Below are 19415 nucleotides of genomic sequence, written 5' to 3' on the forward strand. Positions count from 1 at the left end.
GCCTCTTTATGATCTGCAGCAACAATAAAGCTGTGATGTTGCCCACAAAGTGCTGACATGACTTGAAAGGCATCCAAACAGCAATGAAAACAACTAAACTGGTCCTGTTTACAGAGGCAACTGCCACACTGAGCAAGATCAAATGAGTGTCAGTTTAATAAATCAAGTGATGCTGCAGTTGGTGTGGGGACAGGAGAGCTGTTGTGTTTCCAGCAGCCAGTTTGCTCACAGGTGTTGGGGCCAGGACTGGCTGAGCTGGGCCCATCCCCGTGTCCCAGGGCAGAGCTCTGGCTCTGCAGACTCCTCACTCCCTGGGAGCTGCCCCAGCTGATTCAGGCTGGGGTGTTGCTGGGTCTCTGGTTTGTCAGGATTTTGTTTTGCAAGACTTTTTTTCAAAACTGGTTTAGTTCCTGTTGATTTTCTTTTGGGAGACGTCACAGAGTTTGGTGTCTAAATGTTCCATTTTAAATGCAAGTAGGAATGGCACTTGCTTCATTTACTGTGGTTTGTGACTCCGTTTCCAGAATTACCCTATTCCAGCTTTTACTGGAGTCAAGTTCAGCCAAGAAGCTGAATTGCAACAGCCAACCTGTGACAGACCAACAGCTTGTGAATGACCTTAAAAAGAGAACTTAGAAGACCTTACATACTAATTTGGGCTTTTATTTACTGAGTGTGGGGTCTGTGTCAATCACACGATGTTGGACTTGTGTTCATGATGAAAAGGAACTGAAGAGTAGTTTTTGAACAAGAGGTTCATGCTGGTTGGGATCTGAGCTTGTCTGGTAAGTGAATGATGAGAGAGCTGAACTTTCATATCTGTTTAATTCAAGTGGTACAGAATAGCAGCTCTGATGGAAGAGGGGATATGTAGGACCTTCAAGTGTTTTTTGAAAGAGTGGGATGGTGAGGAAAATAAAATAATTTCAGAGCAAGATGCGAATAAAACACTAAGAAAGGCATGATACATTAAGTGTACAGTTAATGGTCCATTGTACACACCAAAGGAGAGAGTAGAAAATTAATGTTATCAAAGAGGAATCTTTTATTCCATATGCATGAAAGAATTACTGTTATTTCCTAAGCTCTGTTTGGGATCTTTAGAATTCATGGAATGTCTTGTAGGTGTTTCTTGAGTGAAATGGATACCAAGGTAACCCTCTGACTGTAGCAGAAGTTGATGCTGTGTTGGGCCCATCACAGTCAGACAAGGGTCCCTGCTCAAGAGGTTTAAAATGCAAATAGCTGGTTGGAGCAGAAATGAGTGTAAAGTGCCCAATGTCTAACATGAGCTCACTGAGAGAACAAGGAGCAGGGGCCTGGACTCCTCTGCTGCCTCTGGACCAGAGTCTGCAGCCACTGCCTGCTGCCAACCCCCCTCCCTGGGTCAGAGGGAGCCTGGCTGTGGCTGCATCACCTCTGAGTGCTGCTTCCCATCACACTCCAGCGCTTTCCATTCTCCTCATTCTGCTGATCCTGCACCTTTAGTTCTCTTGGTAAGCCTTCAGCAGTGCTGCTGGTACTTGCAGAGCATGCACTGGAAAAGGGGCATTGAAAGCTTGCTTGCTTTTTTTCAGATACAAAGCAGTAAAATGGAAACCCAAAGGGAAGCTTGAGCAGGCATCAAATTGGAGGGAGGTTTTTTCTTAAGAGAGAGGCAGCTGCTTCATTTTCCTGATTTATTCAAAGCTCCAGTGGTTTTTGGAACAGTGTAGCAATCAGCAACATGCACGTTGTTTGTGTATGTATGACTTGAATTTTTTAAGACTTTCATGTCTCACAAGGCAAACAGGGTCTCTGAGTCATGTTTTGGATGATAGTACTCCCAGAAACTGCCAAAGGGTTGTGAGAAACAGCTTTGTTTATCCAGTGGTTGCTGTTCCATTTTTCAGTACAGGCTCAGTGTTCAGCCTGTGTGGTGCAGGGTGCTGTGGCACTGCAGATGAGCAGCAGAACTGAGACTTGCACTGCTCAGAATGCCCTGAGCCAGTTGAAAGAGAGGGGTAATTTTATATCTGGGCCTGTTTCACCAAAGCCTTGATTCCAGCTGGGGGGGGGCTCAGCTGGACAAAAGGAGGCTCAGGGGGCACCTTCTGCCTCTGCAATCCCTGCCAGGGGGGTCAGGCTCTGCCCCAGGGCACAGGGACAGGAGCAGAGGGCACGGCCTCAGGCTGGGCAGGGGCAGCCCAGGGAGGTTTGGAGTGCCCAGCCCTGGAGGTGCCCAAGGCAGGACTGGCCGTGGCACTCAGTGCTCTGGGCTGGGGTACAAGGTGGACATCGGGCACAGGGTGGGCTCCAGGGGCTGAGAGGGCTTTGCCAAGGTGGGCATCAGGCACAGGGTGGGCTCCAGGGGCTGGCAGGGCTGTGCCAACCTTAATCTGTGATTGCTTTGCAGTTTAGCCAGTGCTGCTCAGCAAAGTTGAATGTCTGTCATAGTGCAAGGAGTTTTCCCCGGCGGGATTTGTTGGGAGTGCAGAGGAGGTGCTGCCTGCTGAGGGCACCTGGAGGGCACCTGAGGCGTCCCCAGGGCAGGGCTGTGTGAGCAGCACTGGGCATGGGCCAGCTGTGGGGTGGGGGAATTGATGGAGTGTTCCATTTAGGTACTGAGATTCCTGCTGAACACTGCAGTGGGGAAGGAGGTGGGAACATGAGAAATAATGAATTCTTCCATCACTGAGCTGCTCTAGAGAATTTCACACTCAAACTCCACTGTCACTGGATTTGAAGTTGTGCTCTCCATTCATTATGGCAAATGCCCTCACTTATGTGTCTGCTCAAATCTACAGCACCTTTTGTTCTGTGGCTTCTTTTTTTATGTCGTGCCATGTGCAGGTCAGAGGGGCCAGCCTAGTTCTGCCCTTCAGCAACCATTCTGAGCTCCTGGGGAGTCACCATTTCTGTGTGAAGCTGAACAAAATCAGCTGCAGTGTTCCCAGTGTGGGCTGGAACTGTTCTCGTTCTCTGTGAACGGGAGTCAGCAGATACCACGTTTTTACCAAATTGGATTCCCTGGCAGTGTGGAAGATGGTTGTGAGTACTGCTATTTTTAAACCAACATTCTTCACCTTTTGGCTCACAGAGTGCCCTGTGCTGCTTAAAACAGGCAGCAAGATCAACTGCTCCAATGATGTTGTTCATCCAATTTTACAGACCCAGACCAGGGTTTCCTAAAGTGACTAATCATCTCAGTGTGAAGTACCTTCAAGGAGACTGGTTTCCTGGAGGAGCTCAGGAACGATCCTCAGTGCTGGATTCCTTTAGGTCTCTGGTGGGTTTTGAAAATTGAGTTCCATTAAGTAATATGGTGTGGATACATCAATTTTAGAGTCCCCCACGTGAGTTGTGGGGATGGTGTGAGATTCCTTCTTGCTTCTGGTTTGGTGTTCATCACCAGAGCTCAGGGTGGTCTGAAGCAGGATTTTCAGGGGGTTGGAACTAAGTCAGCAAGGAAGAAATTTGGACTCTGGAGCACAAAACAAAGCGATTTTGGAGTTCTTGTGGGGGAGCAATGCTGCTTTAAAGGCATTAAGCTCTTTGAAGCACCGTGGCTGGAGGTGCTGTCAGGTGTCCTCCTGGAAGCTGAGAATGCAAAGGATCTCAATAACAGGTTTTTCCAGTTTGGATTCATGAAAGGCCTGACCATAAAATCATAATATTCATGTTATGTCCTTTAGTGTTACACGATGGAAAGATAAAATCCTGACTCTCTCAGGAATAAACCCATGTGAGTGTCCAAACACCCACAGTCCAGCACCCTGAGCCTTTCTGCTCCTCACTTTTCATGCACAGGGGCAAGACTCTTCCATAGAAAAGAGAGACATCCCCCTCAAGGAAATTCTAGCCACAAACCTTTTTGTCTTGCCAAATATTTTGTTTCACTAAAACAGACAAAATTAAAACTCTGTTCATTGGTAGTTTGCTGTTTTTAATGTTTTTTCTAAGCCCTTGTTTTGTGTATTTGATTTCCCATTAAACAATATGTTAGTGCCAAAGAGTAGATGCCAGTCAGGGCAGCAGCACGATGGTGTCAGTCTGTGAGAGCTGAAAGCCCAGAAATGGCATTTATCCACATCCCAAACCACTCCCACTTGCCTTCTGGCCTGTGAATTTGCTCAGCCTAATTCTGCAAAGCCAAGAATTTAGGCTTAAACAGGGCTGGGGCAGCCACAGCTGCTCTGGGCACCCCGTGCCAGGGCCTGCCCACCCTCATTGTAAACAACCTCTTTAATCTACTCTAGAAGGACCCTCCTTCAGTTTAAAAGGGAATTACTGAGGGTGATGGGCAGCTGTCACCATGGGTGCATAAATCCAGCCACATTCCTTAAAAACAACGGCAGGTACAACAGACAGGTTTGGAACAGCTGAATTATAGTATTAGTATTGATTTCACATAGGCTAAAAATGGCTCTTTAGCCCCAGAAAGTGTGAAAGTTCCTTATGCATTATAAATCTGACCTGTGAGGGGAAAACCTCTGTTGTCATTGTCACATGTGAGTGCCTGCAGCAGCCTGACAGGCTCCTCCTGCAGTGGCACAGCCTGTTTGGCTTCAGTAAATGCCATCTAACCTCAGGTAAGTTCTGAGGGATCAGATTGTGCTGAACTGTCATGCTCTGTCTGCGTGAGAACCCTCTGAAAGACTCTTTAAATAGCTCCATGCCTTCATCCATCTGTCTGCACTGCCACATGAAGCAGCACTAATTAATCCTTTTTATAAGAGCTGTGGCTTTTCTGGGACAAGACTGCATTCAAAACAGGAGAAGGAACACCTTCTCCTGCTGAAGCCACTGCCTTGATACTGCTCAGCTCTGTGTCACCCTGCTGGCAGCTGCCAGGGCAGGCTGCTGGGGGCAGAATCCCCTCCAAAATCCCAGCTGACAAACCCAGTAGGGTATTTCAGTCTTGGGTTCCAGTGCTAATTGTAAGTACTCTTTGAGGCTATAGGACACATGGAATTGTGAATGCTCGGGGGGAACAGTGGCCATGGAAGACAAGAGCACATCCCACCTGAGCTCACTCATGAGGAAGAAAACAGCACCAGAGCTGCACTGACAGCACTACTGAGCATCCCCTGGGCTCTGAGCAGGGCAGAGCTGCACTGACAGCACTGCTGAACATCCCCTGGGCTCTGAGCAGGGCAGAGCTGCACTGACAGCACTGCTGAACATCCCCTGGGCTCTGAGCAGTGCAGAGCTGCACTGACAGCACTGCTGAACATCCCTGGGCTCTGAGCAGGGCAGAGCTGCACTGACAGCACTGCTGAACATCCCTGGGCTCTGAGCAGTGCAGAGCTGCACTGACAGCACTCTGAGCATCCCCTGGGCTCTGAGCAGGGCAGCCCTGGAGCCTCCCTGGGGGTGTCTGGCCCACACCGAGCCAAGGTCACTGCTCAGAAGCCACTGCTACTGCCCCAGCTCTGTCCCCAAGGGGCAGTGAGGGCTCACAGAAATGCTGCTGAGCCTCCTCATGACAGGGACAGTTTTCTCTATGCTCATTTGGCTGCACGAGGCGCTGCCACCACCGCCCTGCCCGCCCCGGGCTGGGGGACCCGCGGGGGCTCCTCGTTCTCTGCCCTGGGGGTTCTGCTGCTCTGATGTGGCCGTGCCCAGTTTCCACCTGGGGCACGGCGTGTTTTCCTGCCCATGCCGTAACCTTCCTTACTTCCTTCCCCGCAGACTTCCTAAAGAAAGCTCCCATGACTCACGGAGGACAAATTTAGGCAGAACACCCGGAGTCAGCGCCCTTTGGATTGGCAGAAGGAGTTTTCAAAGTGAGGATGAATCAGCGGTGTCAGACTTTGCTGAGTGTTAACTCTTGGTCCCTCTTCCCTGCCAACAACCCTGGAATGTTTTCTACACGTAAGGAATTCCAGCCAGGCGCCCCTGCGGGATGCAGAGCCGTGGGCTCTGCGGGCAGGCTGTGGTGCCACCCTCGAGTGTTTCCCGCTGTCCCCGGGGCCTTCCCGCTGTCCCCCCGCGGCCTTCCCGCTGTCCCCCCGGGGCCTTCCCGCTGTCCCCCCGGGGCATCCCGGGGCCGGGAGGGGGTTAAGGCACCGCCTCGCTGTCCCTGCCTGAGGTGGCACTTCCAGCGTCCCCAGAAGCGCCTCGGGAGCAGCCGCCGCATCCGGGCGGAGGGAGGGGGGCCAGGCGGCCACTGCAGCAGGGCAGGGATGTCACTTAACGTGGCTCCTCCAGTCTCCTCCCCGTGGCCGGCGGAGCGCGGGCGGTAGCGAAGGGAAGGGAAAGGAAAGGAAGGGCGGAGCGGCGGGGCCGCGATGCCGGGGGGTGCCCGAGCCCCCCGAGCCGGGCCCAGCGGGGGCCGTGTCCCCTCGAAGCCTCCTTCGGCCTCCTGAGCTGGAGCTCCGCTAGCAGCGACCGGAGAGGCAGAGCAGGATCCTGGCGCTGCTCCTCCATCCCCGCTGCCCGCGGAGGGTGCGCAGCAAGGACGGGCACTCGGAGAACATTCCCGTGTTCCAAGAGGGATGTGCCCAGGCTCGGGGGCTGCCCAAGGTGCTGCTGAGCTCACACACCTCGGGAGAAGACAAGAACCTCAGGACCCTGCTCTGACCGTGGCAGGAACCCCTAAAGAGGCCAGTCCTCACTGCCTGGGGCTAATTTGTGCCTGAAGCCTCCAGACCTGCCCACGACAAATTAGAACCTCCTGGGAGAGGCAGAGACACTTAATTTTCTCAATGAAAATACTGAGGACACACAGGTGAGAGGATGCGCGCTGGTGCTGGCCCTTGAAAAGCGGGAGAGGAGCAGTCTGGGAGTTGCGAAGAGGCAGCGGCGCTGCCCGGGATCGGCTCCTGCCCGCGGAGCATCTGGGGGGGCACGGGAGCTGCTCCATGACTAACGCCAAGGACTCCAGGAGAACTATGGACTCCCCTCCAGTGACCTCCAGCCCTGCCCCAGGGCCTGTTACCTTCTCCCAAGTTTTTGGGCAGCAGTGCCAGCTTATGGAAGCAGGTAAGAGAGGAACATGTGCGGGTACCACCTCATATCCCATCCCACCTTCTGGTTTGCAGTGTCCTTGGTGTCCTTTCCCTGTCTTGTTTCTCGGTTGTTCCCTAAGACCTGGTGTTTTCCAAGGGAAAAACTGACCCCTCTTGCATTTGAACCCCTGCCTCAGCTTCTCCCAAGACCCCTCAAGAGCTCAGTGCCTGAAGAGTTTTGAATATGAGCAAGGGTTGGGATGACTGTGTGGGTTTGGGTTAACTGGAACAAGCTGCTCCTTCCCTGACGTTAGAAGTTACTGTTTTACTTTGCTGTGAACACAACACGTGTGGCGATTTTTCCATTTCACAATAATGACAATCAAACTGAAGGTTGAGTTGCTGTTTTGGGGGGTGATTACTGCAGTACAGATGTGTGCATCTCTGCTTTGTTCTTCAGGTCTGTGAAGGACAAAGTGTTTGTTTTTTCCATTGTTTTCCCTGGCTGTTTGTGTTACTGCAGTACCTGGAAGCTCTGATCCTTTTCCCGGTCGTTTTCATACATTTGGAAGTCTCTGCAGATGGGCCTGGTTATCTCTTGCCTGTGCCTTTTGGCTGTTAAGTAGGTGGTGTGTAACGTGACTAATCCCAAATTATCCATGTTTGCCTCTTGCTTTCCTTGCTCCTCGCAGATTCTGTGAAGCACCAGCCCATGAAGTGCCCTGGAGCTTTGCACTCACATCCTCCTGCGTACCCAAGTTCCCAAGCCTAAGAGATTGGATAAGGGGTTTTACCAGACTTGGTCTCTTTTTTCCTCTCCCTGCTGACAGGTAGCTCTGAGGATGGATGTGTTTGTTTACTTACAGCTGTGGAGAAAGCCTGGCTTTCTGCAGTGATGCCATAACAATGCTTGCTCTGGTTTTTCAGAGTTTAGGGACTGTAATTTAGGCTTGTTTGACCCAGACCTACTGGTGCATTAGTGCTGTTTGTGGTGGTGCAGAGATCTTGGCATAAATGTCCTCCAAAGTGTCCTACCCTCTTTTTCTCTCCTCGTTTTCTCTCTCTTCTCCCCAACCAATTCTGCAACTAATGATGTTTGAATTGTGTGTTTCTATTTATGTGGTGAAATTGGAAAATATTATGGGTTAGGGTTTCCTGCAGATCTCTGTGCAACTTCTGAAGAGCAGAGTGTGTGATACCCCCCTGCAAACCTGTCTCCCTCTCCCAGTGCTGCTCTTCAGTGACTTGCTCTGAAAACCAAATACTGAGTGTTTGAAAGTTCACTTTCCTCCTCCAGCTGCACCTTGTCCCCACTGATGGAAACTTGAGAAGTTTTTTTGTGTAGCTGATTCTGCATAATTGGCTGATTATTCGTGCATAGCTTATGGGGATTTGCATAATCACAGTGTTAGTCTGATGATTGTGTTACCATAGGGGAGTTCTGCTCCAGAGCTGCTTTGCCCTTGGCACGAGCACTTGCTCTTTCTTTACCCCCTGGAGAACCCTGTGCTGGCACAGCACGTGGGATGCTCTGCTGCCCCTTCCCTGAACAAACTGACTGCCCCTCAGTGACTGTTTGCTGGGATGTGTTCCTGGGATCCCCTGTGTGCCTGTTTGCCCTGAGCAAAGGGGATAGTGCTCCCTGCTTTGGGAATTCACTGACTAAACTCCTGTTTCCCAAGGCAGCAAATCTTTGCTGTTTCAGGCATTAGATCTGGCTGATGCTTGGAAAGATCTGTCGGTGTCACCTTTGGAGGGAGTGGAATGTCCAGAGGGGGGCTGTGATTCCTGTGTGGGATCGTTCAGGGAATGAGGTTTCTCTTTCCTTGGCCAACGTGCAAGTTTTGGCTTTGCCCAGCCAAATGCAAGGCTGGTGATTTCCCAGAGGAGTAATGGGGGGGCAGAGGGTGGCTCCAGAGCCCTGTGCTAAATGTTCCTGGTCCCAGAGGAAATGCCTCTGCCAGGCACTGCTGGAGCAGCTTTCCTGCTTGAATTAGAAGCTGACACAGGTACATGCTATAAATTTCACCAGCACCAAAGTGAAAGGCTCTAGCTTTTCATTTTAGGAAAAAAAAAAAGAAAAAGGTGCAAAAGATTTCTGATTGACTCAAAAATGAGAGTGACTAAGAATTTGAATGGTATTTCCCCTCTGCTGTCTCATGAAGTATTGAATGTGTGGAATGAGACCTGATCTCAGGGAGGGCTGAGGGCTCTCTGGAAGAAGAGGCTTTGCAGGGAAACAATTTATTTTATACATGGGCAAATTCCAAGCAATTTGTTTGGCATGATGCAGTTTTCTGGAGTTACCAGCATGCATTATTCTCTGACTCACTGCTCCATTAGATGGATTGTGATTTTCCATCAATTCCTTGGCTCACAGATGCTGCTCATTTGTCAGACTCCCAATACTTTTTTCTTTATGTCTTGCCAGTTAACTCTCCATTGGTTATGAAATAAGGAACTTGATTGAACATGTGACCAGAATGACCAGACTTTGGGATTTTGCAGTGACTCTTTTCCATATTATCTTCCCATTCCATACATATTAGACAATACTTGCAGTCTGTAAAGGCTGATGCCCAAAGGGATGTGAGTTTGGGTTGAGTTCCAAGGTGAGTTTAGCAGTGCCATCAGGCACTGAAGGAGGTGTCAGATAATCCCAAAATGGCTTGGGCTGGAAGAGTCCTGAAATCTACTCCAGTCCCACCCCTGCCGTGGGCAGGGACACCTTCCACTGTTCCAGGCTGCTCCAAGCCCTGGCCAGCCTGGCCTGGGACACTGCCAGGGGTGGGATAACATCAGAGCTGTGGTCCTTGCTGCCCCCGGGTTTCCTGCACTGCAGCACTTCAGTGAGCTCAGGCTCCAGCTCCAAAAGCTTTGGAGAAAACTTTCAGTGACAGCTTTTCTTTCCTCCCATGGGCAACAAGAAAAAACAGCATAAAATGTGCTTGGCTTGGTTGGTCTGAGCACAGAATCAGGGCTGGGAATGTGTTCCCTGGTACTTAGTGCATCAGGTTTCCTGTGTGCATTAGGCAGTAATAAATCTTTCATGGTAACAAGCTGTTTTCATTTGCTCTCCCAAGAGGAGAGGGGGCTGTGGGTAGCAAAGATGTTTTCAAATATGATTGTAACAGGCTGGGTTCATTACTGTGCCTGGGGTGAGGTTTCCTGGTTTGGGGAAAACAAGAGGCAGGAGTAGGTATCAGGTGGATGAAGGGAATTGAGTTTGGAGATCCCCAAGAGCCTGGTCCTCCTGGATGGCAGAGCCCTGCCCTGGGTGGAGGCATCACTGACTTGTGATGCTCAGACAGAGAATCATGGAATAGGTTGGGTTGGGAGGGACCTGAAAACTCCTCTGAGTCCCACCCCTGCCACCCCTGCCATGGGCAGGGTCACCTCCCACCAGCCCAGGCTGCTCCAAGCCCTGTCCAGCCTGGCCTGGGACACTCCCAGGGCTGGGGCAGCCACAGCTTCTCTGGGCACCTGTGCCAGGGCCTGCCCACCCTCCAAGGGAAGAATTCTCTGTGTATCTCCCAGATTCCCCCTCTGTGACCCTGACCCCACTGCTCCTTGCCCTGACACTGTCCTTCAGAATGCTGAGGGTGCTGTCCTGCCCTGCACACTCCTGGGGGAGGGCAGGGACCGCAGTTGCTACAGCGGCTGCTCTTCTGTTGAGATGTCACAGCAGGGGGAGGAACGTTGAGTTTGTACCTTTTACTAAATCTGTTACAGCTCTTGAGGGTTTCTGTTCCTGGGGTGGAGCTGTGGGCTGGGTTTCCATGCTGGTGTTAGAGCAGCTCAAACCCAGCCACAGAAATCTCTGTGCTCATCACTGTGGTGCTTGAGAAGGTGTAGAAAAAATCCCTGCCAAGTGTCCATGCGTGACACTGTCATGCTGATCACCTGGTGTAGAAAGGTGTCCTTTTTGTCAAAACCAAACCCTTGTTTTGCTGAGATGACAACAAGTGTATCCAAAACAAACTGCTCCAGAAGCTCCTGGAGTCCTGTGGTTTAGGTGAGACCTGGATAATCTGATTCTCTCCAGGGCTGGCTGCAGCACTTGGAGTAAATATCATTTCCCTCTTCCCAGAGAAGCGATGAGTGAAAATGCTCCTTGATGGGTGATGTGCTCCTGCCTGAGCTGGGCAGATTTGGGGGCCACAGAAATGAAATGGAAAGATCACTAATATTTTTCTTTTCCACCTAGTGGAATGAGCAGTTACCAGGGATAAAAAGAAGTGACATTTATCTCCCTCTCTTCACTCCATTAGGTAGCTTTGTGATCCCAGAAGGAAAACTTGCTGCCTATACTTTTATTGCTGTACAATATTTACCTTTTAATCCTACAAATCTGTGCTATTGCTACTTGCTCAGGAAGCTGCAGGTGCCCCTGGGGCTGCTCAGGCCCCCAAAGAGCAGAGGCACCACAGAAAAGGACCCACCAATAGTGAGAAATATTAAGGAGAAGTGCAGGAGGGATTGAGGGGCCCCAATTTCAGTGGGCAGAGGGTGGTGCCATAGACTGGTGGGTTTGTTCCTGCTGTGCTTTATTTCAGCCTGGAAAAGCTCCTGGGATGGCAGTGCCAGGCTGAGACAGGGGGTCAGGGGTCTCCTACACAGCCCAGATGTTTCTGATGGGCACACAGGAGCTGGTGTGCTGAGGGTGATGGATTGTACCTGCTTGGAAGAGGGGAAAAAATGGTATTTACCAAAAATGGGGATGTAGGGAGTCTGAGTATTAAAGAGATGGTGAAAGCTGGACTTGGACTGGAACTGAAACCACATTTCCCCTTGAACTTCTGGGGCCTGGTTAAATAGGCAGCAGGTCTGGGAGCTGAAGTGCCCAGTGCTGCCCTCCCTTTCTGTGGCAGGTAATTCCTCTGTCATTTCAGTCCCTGTAGATGTGATTAATCTGCTTCAAACCAGCCCAGAACTGAGGGAGAAGGGGGCAGTGACCATGGCCAAAAATCCTCACTTTGCACCAAAAGTCGCTGCTTTCCAGAATTCCTGGGAACAGGCCAGGAGAGGGAGGCAGAGTCCACTGCAAAGCTGAGCTCCCTTCCAGCCTGACTCGGGTTTGTCTGAATTTATGGGTGTAAAAGTGCCTGAGCACAGGGTGGTGGAGCATCTCCTCTGCTGGGATGGGAACACCAGCACTGGGGCCAGGGAAGGCGGCAGGGATGGGGTTTGTTGAATGACGTGTAAAATCAGGTTTTGCTCTTCTCCTCAGAGACATTTCCACTCTTGCCTTTGCAGAGATGCTCTGAATCCAGGATGCTTGGAAACAGAGTGGGATTTGGAGCTGTAACCTGTGCTGTTAACAAATACACTTGATTTCCACATGGTATTGCTGTGCAGCCACCTGAATGCTGCCACTTGGGGTGTGCACCTCCATCCATTCCTGCACATTCCAGTAACTCAGTCACAGCTGCTCAAGATATTCATGTTTCCAGCTCCCCCAAAGACTGGGCAGTTCAGTGAATTCCTGGGGCTGCAGGGCAGGGGCAGCAGTGGCACACACACCTTGCACACTGCACGGGGTGTTTAATACAAACCAACCTGCATTTTGAGAGGCACCTCCCCTCTGAAGCATGAATTAAAAACATGAGGGGAATCTGGAGGGACTTGGGGTGAGAATGTGCAGACAAGGTGGCTCCTGCACAGCTGTGCTCTGAGCCAGAAACATTCAGAGACCAGGGCAGAAAACTGCTCAGCCATGGGGGGAGAGGCTTCAGCCACAGCCCCCCCTGCTTGTCCAGAGCTCCTCCAGCCCAGCAGGTGCTGCCCGTCCTTGGCTGTGGCTGCAGAGCCCACCCAGGGGCTGGCACAGCAAGGTGTGGATGTCAAACCTCCTGACCAGGCACCTGAGGCTTGAAACTTCTGGAGCCTAATTCACTGTAAGCTCATTTTCCTCTGATTTGGGTGGAGAATGTACAAGCTGTGTAGTTTAAACGTTCATCTGAAAGGTTTTTTCCTACCTTAAGACAAGACAAAGCCTTGGACCTTTTGGAGCCTGTTCAAGCACCCAGGTCTGAGGTGCAGCCCAGTATTTGGTTTTCTTACTTTTCTCTCTGTATTTCTCCCTAAAAATGTCTAAAGCACACATGACATTAGAGCTGCTTGAGTGCCTAACAGGAAAACTGCAGGAACTTTGGCACTGCATCCCCCTGGAAATTTCAGTGGGGCTTCTGGGGGGAGTCGGAATCCGTCTGTGAGCGCAGGGAGGGGAGGGAGGGACAGGAGGAGCACTCTGGGATCCTCTGGGGACATGAGGTGCAGCACAGAGGGATCTAAACAGTGCAAACCTCATGTTTTAAAGAACTGAGGGGGGGGAAATTGAAGGTGTTTTTCTTTTCTGAAAACAGGGAGCTGTATCTGGTTATTGTGTTATTTTTGGAAGTGCTAAGAATTCTAAGCTGATGCTTCTGGAACTTTCCTGCAGTGCTGCAGGCACTCAGTGGCAGCAGCTCCACCTCCCCAGGGCAGGGGGTTGTGCCATTGGGTGCCCCCAGGGCTCACATTTTGCCCTCCAGATTTTTGGTTTTTGATTATCTCCCGCAGGCACCCCAGTAATGGAGTTATTGTATTTTTAAAAAGTAAGAGTTTTACAATTCCTTATTGCAAATCCGATTGACTTGCTTCTTTGGGAAGGTGCAAAATTCCCTTTGGGTTTTCTCTTCCCTTCTCTAAGAGCCCTTCATTGTAGGGGCTGTTCAGTCGCTGAATTGCAGGTGTGGGAACATCATCTGTGGGACTGTGCCTGCAAAAACCTTCTGGCCATGGTGCTGCAACAGGCAATGGTCTCGTTGGGTGGATGTGCTGAGGTGTGTGCAGGGTCTCCCTGTGGGTGTGCCTGGCAACACATCCCCCCTCTCCCTCTGCAGCTGGCCTGGCAAATCCCAGCTCAGCCCGGGGAAAAGGCTCCTCCTTATCCCAGAGTGGGACAGCCCTGACCAAAGTCTGATCTGCTGGGTTTGCCAATAAAAGCTGACAGGTTAGCTGCAAAAATCCAAGTATTTCAGGAGATAAAAAGAGGTTTTCTAACAGTAATCCTTGACAGAATTCCTGACATCTTCCTTTCTGTATTTACCAGGTAAATCTTCAGAGCTGACTGGTGTGTGTGTAGGAGGCAGAGATGGGTTTCACCCAATGCTTTGAGATCAGTGGAAATGAAAAGCTGTGTAATTACCCTCTGGCCTTTTATCTTTGTGGTATCATCTCTAGAGAACCCAAGGATGGGGTAGAGGAGCCTCTGCACAGCAGATAATCACAGCCATTAGAGGAAACAACTTAAAATCCACTGTGTTTTGCTCAGTAAAACATTGATATTGGAGTCTGTGTTGATCCATTCCTGAAATCAGACAGCCAAGAAACAGCTGAGCTCGTGGGAACGCCCACACATGGAAATAATTGTTGAATACTCTGGTAAATTCTTCAAATACTCAGAGGATTGGTGTGTTGTGAAATGGGGTGGACACAAAGGATATGAACGTCTGCTTTAAGTGCAAAATACAAGTCAGCCTTAATTACAAGTTTGCAATCAATGCTGCTGTTTGAACGTGTTGGTAAATAATTAATGGCGAGTGCAGCACAAGGATGAACATTTCCTCCAAAACCTGATTTTCAGCAGTTGCTGGTGCTTCTTAAAGGAGGGGAAAGACAGGACCAGATTTATGATAGAGCTGGAATTTAAAAAGTGAAACAGTGGTTTTATTCAGTAGTTAAATGCATGTGAAGTGGTTCAGGAGCTGCATTTATCATTATCCTGATGCAGCAGCTGAGTGGGCAGGGTTGGAACTGCGTGGGGAACATTCACTTGTCAATAAGACCTCGACTGAATGTCACATCCACTTAATGGCATTTAAAAGGGAAGGAAATCACTGTCTCACACCCCTGGGAAAGGTCAGAGCATCAATTTATCTCTGTTTGTCTGAAACCATTGAAAGTACAACACAAGTTGGCCACTTAAGGATTTTTTTCTTTGGGTTCTGACCTGAATTGCCTTTAAAGCTCCTGTCAGGAAGAAGAACAGGCTGCAGTGGCTCAGGTATGTCATGGACATCCTGCATCTCCATGAGCATCCCCTCCTTGGTCTGGCCCCTCCTGGTCCACTTGGGCAAACTGTTGGAGCCTCCTGGAGCTCCTCCCCACATACAGGGTGACATACAGAGAACAGTGGCTGCCAAAGGCTTTAGGAAACTAAATCTCCAGGCAGCCTTCTTTGAAAAGAAGTAGTGATAATAATAATAATAATAGTGATGTGAGCTCAGGTGTGTCAGGATTCCTCATCTTTTTGAAACAGCATTGCACGTGACTCACTGATTAAAAAAAGGCAAATGATAGCAGTGATTGGCAGGGGTTTGCTGCCTTTGTGGCTCTTTCTAAAGTAATGAAGCCGTTTTAAGGCCCTTTGAACCTGGCACGGCTGCCTTGGACAGCCCTGAGTGCAGCCCCCTCTGGGCACTGAGCCTGGCACACACTCCAGCACTGGTGCAATGCAGGGCTGAGCTGGCTTTGCAATTCCCCACATCAGCACCTGCATTGCCAGACTGAGGTCAGATCTCACTGCAGTGCCCTCTCAGCCTAAATGAGGAAAATGAGTCTTCAGAGCTGTTCTGAAGTTTGTCAATTTTATCTCAATATTTTGAGTCCTGTTGGTGCAGTTGTCACTCAGGTGTTTAAAACCAAAGCCATCCTAAGCCTGTTTGTCTTGTTTCTAACAAATATGTTGCTATGGTAACTTGATGTTGTTCTGGTTCTTGCACCAGATGCAGCACTATCTGTCTCCAGGCTGGCTTTCCCCCCAATAAATTAATTGCATTTAAATTAAACATATTAAGTTATTTCATGCCAATTAATTAGAATGTTAAGCTGGGTGTTTACAGAGTTTCTCTCTTCCTACTCACCCCACAGCATTAATTAACTCCTCTAGACAGTGTAGTCCATCACACAGAGCTGCAGCTTCCCCAGCTCTCTGCAGTTGCACCACTTTCTGCCTGCATGGGAAGTAATCAGTGTCCAAAATAATTGCTTTTCACGAGCCTGCAGTCAGCTTCCTTGTCAGATGTTTTAGCTGTAATGAAACTGTTTCAGTTGCCAGGAGAAAATATTCAGCTCAAATGTACTGTAATTGCAGGTGGAAAGCAGAGCTGATAATGGAGCTGGTTTTATTTAGCACATCATGTTTTCATTTGCTGGAGGCGTTTCCTCCAGGCTGGCTCAGCTCAGCTCTGCTCCTTCTGCCGAGGGAGGAGGAGGTTTGGGGCTCTCCCAAATCTCTGCTGTGCATTAAGGCAGGAGAAGGTGGAGCAGAACCCCTGGTGGTGCAGGGGGGATGAGGAGCATCCCTGGCACAAACACTGGCACAGCTTTGCTCTGGGCTGTCCCTGTGTGCTCAGCCAGCACTGGGGACTTGGGAAAATACTGACATTTGAACTGGTTATTCAAGAGTTGTTTCTAAATCTGAACTTTCCTAAACCTCAGCAGCAACCAAATCCATTGCTTAGATTTGCACTGTAGAGCAGTGGACTTTCCCCTCAAACTTGGGATTCTTGGAGCAGAATTCTTGCTGTGGGTGCCCAGCATTACCCCCAGGCAGACAGAGAGGCCAAGATGGTGAATGTGCAGCAGACCTGAACACTCATCCCCAGCTCTGTCATCTGTGGTCATCAGCTGTGGAGAAACTGGCTGGTAAATTAGGAGTCCACGGGGAAATCTTATTTACAAGGAAGGCAACAGAAACATTAATGTACCTTTATTAGTCCTATTTAGACCATCTGCTGTCTCCATGGTGGGAGCTGCACAGTCCCTGCAGTCACAGCAGCAGGAACGTGCTGAGTTCTGAACTCTCCTCATTTAAATGCTTTCTTAGACCTCTTCAACTCCTGGAACTTTTTGCTGCAGTGAGAAGTTGGCTGATAATGACTGAGGGAGCATGGAATTTTCTCTGTCTCTACTCACATGCATTTTCTTTCTTATTGCTTATCTTTGATTTGGGTTTTGATAGGTTTTTGGGCTTGAGTTGACATTGAAATCACTATAACCCAAAATTTAGTAGCAAGTTTTATGCTTTTCAAGCCACTCAGTAGGAAGAGGACTCAGGTTTTTGGACCCACTGTAGTTACTTGTTTTTAATGCATGAGCACGTTTTCCTGCATATGTTTAGATAATTCGAGTGTAGCCTAAGGAAAAGGAATTAAAAAGTTGATTACCATAATTTTGAATTTTATTTCCTATCTGCCTTTTCCTATTCCAAGTGTGCTTCACTTTGCAGGCTGTTTTGCTTGGACCAGCCCAGCTCAACCCCTGCGATTTTTCGCTGAGTGCAGTGACCCCAGAACACCTGGTGCACTGAGTGGCCACAGTTTCACTGCCAAATTTCCACACCTATGAGGCATTCTTTATTTATTTACTCTTTTAAAGGAATGAAAGCCTGTGCCCCGTGGTAATGCCTTGCTCTCTGCTGGGCCTGGGTTCCTCACTGAAGCATAGGCCTGAGCAAGCAGCCTGTTGGTTCCCAGCTCACCATCTCGCTGGCTGATGGCAGGGGGGGAACAGCAGCTTCCCCACTCTGCTGAAATAAATAAATTGGGAGGAATGTGTGGAGGAATCTTGGGGGCTTTATTAATGCCAAACACAGAGAAGCTCCTGCTTAGATTGTACTTCTTTGATTACTCAACTGAGTTATTAGATACATGAACAACACCCATTTAAATGTAAATCCATTCTCCTTCTGTAACAGATAAATGGGCTTTGCCTTGAATTTGTAAGCAGAATATATCACTTTGATACAGTAACTGGAGCTGAATAAAGCTAGTCAGTAGACCAAGGGAAGGACGTGGATGGCTTTAAAGCAAATGGAACAGAGGAGACCATCAGTTAGTTAATTAACTTCAATTTCTGTATTAATGAACTTCCTCTGGTGCTGGTTTAAGCAGCCAGATGCTTGCAAATGTTTTTTTCCCCAACAACAGGCTTTTGTTGGGGTGTCATAAATTATAGGTGTAAGGTAACTGTTTTTGTGTCCTGGTCTCACCTGTGTACCGTTCCTGTGCCGGTGGCCGGGGCTGCCCCGAGCAGGGCAGGATGTCCATGTGCCCGGAGCCCCAGGGCAGCGTGCCCTCGAACCTGCAAAAAGGGGAGGAACCCAGGGCCGTGTCTCGATGTTCCTCCTGACTTCTGGACAGGCGGGTGGGCAGAGCTGGAGGATGTTCACCAGAGGTGGCTGCTCGGCGACAGCGGGAGGGGACAGCGGGACTGGGGAGGGCCAGTGGGCGGGTGCGGGAGCGCCCCGGGCGGGACAGGGGGGCGAGTGCGTGGCTGAGCTCAGCGGCAGCAGCAGGAGGAGCCCGGCTCGGCTCGGCTCGGCTCGGCTCGGCCCAGCAGCGCAACTCGGCAAATCTCCCCCAGCAGCAAGGCTGGAAAAGGCACATCCGCAGTTAAATGAGCGGCACGGTTGGATTTGTGTCTGAACGCACAAAAGGAGGAATCGTGCCAGGGCTGGAGCTGTGGCAGGGCCAGGCTGCCACCCCAAACCCCAAACCCAAGGCAGATGTTCTCCTCTTGCTGACTTGCCATCACTCCTCAATCCCTGTGTGCTGGGGAGCAAATTCCTGCTTCTCTCTCACCTCTAAAATTTCGTTTTGCAGCTCAGCTCCCACACCCTTGGCTTTTGTTGCCTTGAAATAGAAACACTGTGGAAGAGGAAACATTTTTTCTTTTTCACACAGCAGGACAGGGCTGTGTTCCCAAAAACAGCTACAGAAATACAGTCAGGAACCAGGGAAACAAATAACAGTTTCACTTTGGGCATCTGTAACTTTTCTCTGTTCTTTATCCTGAACTACTGCTTTTGTAGTTGTAAGTGGAGCCATCTTTGTTATCCACCTATTACTGGGTGCTATTAATTGGCTACTTAATTCTTTCTAAAATCACAGGAATCTGTGAAATGAAACAGATTTAAATTCTAGTAGTAGTAGCTGAATAAATACATCTGCCAGCTGTAGAGCATCTCAACTATTGCTCACTGGAACTGTAATTAAACTGTAATTAAAGCCAGTTAAAGCCATCAGACATCTGGGTGGTGAGATCAAGTCCATCCTGCTGCTTTCATCACCTCTGGGAGAGGGTTAATGGAGCAGTTCTCTCATCATGGGATGGTATTTTCAGTGATTGTGGTGACCAGATTTGGAGTGATGTTTGCATTAAAACCACATCGGGAAAAAATAATGTATTAGAGATGAATCTACTGCTGTTAGTTCAGGTGGGGAGAGTAGCTGCTCTTTGTGAGGAGTTGGGTATGGACTTGAATTCAAAGTTTTAGAATCATCAAATCACAGAAAGGGTTGGGTTGCAAGAGAACTTAAAAAGATCACCCAGTTCCAACCCCCTCCACTCAATCAGGTTGCTCAGTGCCCCATCCAACTTGGCCTTGAGTGGACCCTTTTGCCATAATACTTTAAAATACTTGTGTCAGTCATGGGT

General features: G+C 49.6%; 1 protein-coding gene across 2 annotated transcripts in view; it reads left to right on the forward strand.

Annotated features, from left to right (window-relative positions):
• Window positions 1-6219: 6219 nt before the first annotated feature.
• LOC139681914 (kazrin-like) overlaps window positions 6220-19415 on the forward strand; it is a 160315-nt gene continuing 147119 nt past the window's right edge. For both annotated transcript variants that reach the window (XM_071575697.1, XM_071575698.1), the window contains exon 1: window positions 6220-6966. In XM_071575697.1, the coding sequence (XP_071431798.1) occupies window positions 6846-6966 (121 nt within the window). In that variant the 5' untranslated portion in view covers window positions 6220-6845. The remainder of the gene's footprint in view (window positions 6967-19415) is intronic.

This window comes from Pithys albifrons, chromosome 22 (assembly GCF_047495875.1).
Source record: "Pithys albifrons albifrons isolate INPA30051 chromosome 22, PitAlb_v1, whole genome shotgun sequence".
NCBI lineage: Eukaryota > Metazoa > Chordata > Aves > Passeriformes > Thamnophilidae > Pithys > Pithys albifrons.